The sequence below is a fragment of the Protobothrops mucrosquamatus genome, unplaced genomic scaffold, assembly GCF_001527695.2.
Source record: "Protobothrops mucrosquamatus isolate PMUCROS unplaced genomic scaffold, P.Mucros_1.0 scaffold6, whole genome shotgun sequence".
Lineage (NCBI taxonomy): Eukaryota > Metazoa > Chordata > Lepidosauria > Squamata > Viperidae > Protobothrops > Protobothrops mucrosquamatus.
In genome coordinates this window covers 1,571,799-1,576,988 of record NW_015386393.1, presented here as the reverse complement: position 1 = coordinate 1,576,988, position 5,190 = coordinate 1,571,799, and the positions used below count along the sequence as shown (strand labels likewise).

The following is a 5,190-nucleotide window of genomic DNA, read 5'->3' as shown; positions in this document are numbered from 1 at the left end:
AAATTTTACACAAAGACCTCGCTCTCAAGGAGGAAATAACAACCTTCTGGTTAGCTATTTGCTAGATACTGACACAGATAACATTTATTTGCACTTCGTACGTGTTCCAACTGCCAAGGCAGTCTGCACGTACTTATACAATACACAAAGTCAAAATACTAATTAAACATGAGGTAGCTTTGGTTAATCTCCACAGTTGTATGAATACTTTACACACTTATTAGACTTGTGTGGTGTTGCTGCACACTATTATGGCCATCTGTCTGAAATTAGTGTTACTGAAGGTGTTGAAACAAACTAATATTTATCTTTTTCCACATTTTATTTAGGTAGATGGGTTCACACACCTATATACACTGGTTTTAAAACCGGATCACACGTATAAAGTGAAAATTGATAATAAAATGGTGATATCAGGCATTTTAGAAGATGACTGGGACTTCTTGACACCAAGGAGAATAAATGATCCAGCAGTGAAGAAACCAGAGAATTGGGATGATGAAGCTGAACTTGATGATCCAGAGGACACTAAGCCAGAGGTGATGCTCTAGGATGGAAGTGGATAATCCCCTATCCAATGTGAAAAATCCAGAGCTAGGGCATCCCCAACAAATGGCTAGCCACAAGGAGAGTATATTGATCTTATGATTAAAGTAATTGTCCTAACATTTGATCAAACACTATTCTCTTGTAATGTAGGATTTTGTGAGAACAGAGAATAAGCGTTCTTCATCTTAGGGATAGCATTTTGAAGGTTTAAAAATGCCATTAGGTCTTCTCAGGCTGAAAGTACCTTCAGTGTTTCTACCTACAAGATGCTGACAAATTTTTGTTGTTCTTCACCAAGTCCATTCCATTTTAAAGTACAGCATCCACAACTGGACTCGGAATGCCAAATGACCTTAGATTACTGTTATAGAGACAGTTAAGGTACTTCTTCTCATGAGATAGAAACCATACATCACACACTTTTGTTCAAATTGTGAGGGGCTGAACAATTCTGAGATCTTTTTGATATGATTGGGGACCTACAATCCTGAGATCTTTTTGCTTTGTATGTACCACTGCTCTCATTTGAATTTTTCTCTGAATTTTTGTTGACTTCAGTTTCAGTTTTGTTTTCCAAATTCTGTGTCAACTGCAAATTTGACAAAATCCCATCCACCAGTTTTTTCTTCTATATTATTATAATAGCATGGCATTGCATTGCATTACATTATATTATTAATAGATTATATGGATGAAGGGTCTGCTCTAGGAATCAGATCCAAACCTTCACTTGCTTGGTAGGTGAAGTAATATGCAGATTGAGGAGTTAAGGAAGAAAAGACTCACCCACTAACATCCTTTTATTAGTTTAGGACCTGGAGAACCGCTATTCTTGTTTCCTCCTTTATAGAAAAAGGATGCATGAGTGGTGAACGAGAAAAAACAGTGTATATCTTGTCTAGTAGGAAAAGCATGTAGCAGGTCTTAAAAGCTTTGTCCTTTGTAGAAGGACATGCAAAAGAAGAATTGGCAGCTGCTGCTGATATGCACCTTCCCATTTTTTTGTGAACAACTTCATCCTATATGCGGGGAAGATGCATGAAATCTGAAATGGCTGACAAGATTAGGTCATCAGCCTTCTCAGTGGTTGCCTTCATATTATGCAATGTACTTCTTCCATAGTCGTACCCTGGCCTCTTTCCTGTTGCAATTTACAAAGATGTGAAAAACCATTATTTTAATTAGGTTTTACTTGTGTTTAAATTCTTAACTATGCATATTGATTTATTTAGAATTAAATTTTATAGACTTTATAATATCAATCCACAATGCAAAACACATCTTATCTATAAAACAATAAAAAAGTAATAATGCAAGGGAGCTTTAGCAAGGGAGCCATCATATCCCAGCCATTAAAATAATCTCATTCAAGATAGGCATATATCCCTACCTATTCCAGAGCCTGTGGAAGGCCTTCAGGTTTAATTAAAAGGACAGCAGGGTGAGAGCTGTTCAAACCATCCGGGAGATAATTTTCAGAGGACAGGCACCCCAGCTGACAAAGCATGTCACCTAGTTCCCATCAGATGCTGCTGCTTTAAAGATGGAAGCCACAGCATACCCACTCTGTCCATTGTTACAGGGTAGGCAGGAAAAATGGAAATGAGGTTTCTCAAACAGCTAGACTGAGGGGTTTTATACTATGGGTGATAACGACATCTTAAATTTATTTAAATAGCCAATAATTAAATAACAATAAATGACTGGGATGGGTAATAATATTAAAAAATGAAAAGCAAATATATATGTACATATTTGTGTATGTGTATACATACATACATACATACGTACATACGTATGTACATACGTATGTACATACGTACAAAGATTAATTCCACCTAGAAGCTAAGGACTGCAGCTCGTGGAGCAGAGGTATGCCATAAGACACACCCATGACTGTCTGCATTGGTCATTCTGGACTGACTGCAGCCTCTCAGTGTTCTTCATGGGCAATTAGCCAGTTGGCCTACTGGGATATAAAAAGGACTCTGACTTTTGCTTTGCTTATATTAAGATAAATTATGTAAATAGTATTTGCAATAAAATTAGCTAGTAACTGATGTCAATGCTGCTAACATCGGATGTTCTTGCTTGACAATATATGAAGATGCAGACATTTTCTATTTAACCTGTGTATTACTTTTAGAGTAAAAATTTGATGATGCTGGAGGGGAGGGGGAAGAATGTGCTTGGGGACTAGTTAGCCATAACAATATCTCAGTAGAGTATTCTTCAAGGTTGGTTGTAATAAGAGGAGATAACGGGAGGGAAGTTCACACTTCAAACTAATTGGAGAACGTGATTAATGACTGTTAAATGAAGGAGTGAGTTATGCTTAGATACTGTGTGTTTGGGGGAGGAGAATTCAGATTTTGGCTTCTCTATGTACGGAAGCTATGTTGCAATTAAAGATTCTTTAAGGTAAACAATGCCTCAAAGTTCTTTGAAGAACTTCTTCTTTCGGAACCATGACAACTGTTGTTTTTTTTAAAAAGTGCAGATTTTTTTTTCTTGGAAAATCTGCACTACCTCTTACTAAGCAGTATCTCAGGGTTTCTATCTCACTGTAACAAATTGATTCCTTTCTCATTAATATGTAATTGCAATTGGGCAGATCAGTCTTTATTTGCCTGGCTCTTCTGTTTTGCTTTATAAATGTGTTTATATTCCTGTGACATCTATTCTTCAGAATTTCTCAGAGTTTGTTTTGCATGTAAATCATAAAATCCCTGTTTTGTGTTAGGGGTCAACTAATCTGGCCCTGAAAATATAAGTTTGCTTAAGATAGTTGGAGACTGTGGCTTGACTAGAATCAAGGCAGATGTGGTAGAATCCACTAGAGATGGGGGACCCAGCTAGAACTTCAGGCTTCAAAATAACCAACCTGATTGTCCTCTGCTACAGAGTCAGCAAGCCACCTACAGAGGAACCTGCTTCTGCCAAAGCAGAACCATAGGCAAAAAAGCTCAGGTGAGCAACCATCAGCCTCAGTGCATACTGACAAGAACAACTACAAATGGCAGCAGAGAGCTACACAGAACTCTCTATTAACTCTAGACTCACCTGAGCCTTTTTGCCACTGGATCTGCTTGGACAAGCCATAGGTAAACACCTAGGTTCCTCTGTAGGTGGCATGCTGACTCTGTAGCAGAGCACAAACAGATTGGTTATTTAGAAGCCTGAAGTTCTAGCTTTTCTGTTCTTTAATGGCCACTTCGATTTTTACAGCACAGGTTATTTCTAGCACTGGTACAATTTGCCAGTGCTTGTCACCTCCAAAGAGAGCACTATAAGCTGCTATTGCTGCTGAGTGGCTTGTATGTAAAATCCCTCAGCACAAAACCAGCTCTCTTCCCTCAAATGGATCTGCTAACTCTTGATGGGCTACCGAACTGATTTTGTCTTGAGAATCAAAGACCTTTACTTGGTTGGATATGGTACGACAACTGTCAGGACTCAATCTGCCTTGACTGGCCCCAGACGTTTAGCAGGACCAGACCTGGTTAGGAATTGGGCAGGAGATCTCCAATGAATTTCAGAGCTGAGAGTTTGAAAAAGACATATTAGAAAATGGCTGTAGCAAATCACCATGATACTGTTACACCCCCCCTCCAAAAAAAACCCACACATGGAAGTGTCTGTGTAGTCATCAGGAAATGAACATTATTCAGGAGTGTCTGCAGATTGAAAGTAGCTGGATATTTTCTGACCAATTCTTTACTAATCTTGGACAGGAATCTTGATAGTTTCTTAGCTACACTTATAGGAAATAGCACAGAATTTTGAAGAGACAAAATATGAATATTTCACTTTTTTTCACCTGAACATTTCCTTGTCTTTACTGAATTATTTCCTCCCTCAGCTTGTTTGAAACATTACTTGGGCCTCTTCCCAGTATTAGCTTTAGGTTTCTTGGCAGTATTGCTGCATATCTGCTTAGTTGTATGTGTTTGCTCTTGTGACCCGCCCTTCTTTCCATTTCTTATATGCATCCAGTCTTTTTTTCCGGAACTTTGTTAAATATAATTACTAACATTTTTTAGTGTTTTCCTTTTAAATTTCTTTGTGCCTTTCCTTATTCTTATGATAATGCAGCTGATAATTATTTCTTTGAAAGTGCTGGGCCCTTATTATTCATTTATGAGCTATAAGATTTTTACTAGAATTTGTCTGAGTTCCTTGAAATAACATTTCATGAGCTACAGACCCAGCCAAAGCTCATTTAATATTCACATTCCATAATGACAAAAATTATAGCATTAGCAGTTTTTTCATGAGGTTTATGTTACCTTATTGTCACAGGCCATTTCTTGACTTTTAGGATTGCTGACTCACTCCTTTATTCTTTTTTTAAAATAAGAACATTTTCAGCAAGATGCCAGGGATTTGCTCAATACTGATTCCCAGTAGATATGTTATTTTGTTATTTTTGCTACTACTAGACATTTATTTATTTATTTATTTATTTATCGAATTTATATCCCGCCCTTCTCCTTGCGGACTCAGGGCGGCTGACAATCAATTTAAAAATACATCAAAAACAATTACAAAATTTAAAATTAGTTAAAAAGAAATATTTAAATGTTGTCTAATTAAAATATGAATAAAACCCCTCTAAAAATTCCCCTAGGCCAGTCCCGC

General features: G+C 37.3%; 1 protein-coding gene across 1 annotated transcript in view; it reads left to right on the top strand.

Moving 5' to 3' along the window:
- Positions 1–5,190, top strand: part of CALR3 (calreticulin 3) — a 25,211-nt gene that overhangs the window by 12,804 nt on the left and 7,217 nt on the right. The window contains exon 5 of the mRNA XM_015809915.1: positions 330–539. Within this exon, the coding sequence (XP_015665401.1) occupies positions 330–539 (210 nt within the window). The remainder of the gene's footprint in view (positions 1–329; positions 540–5,190) is intronic.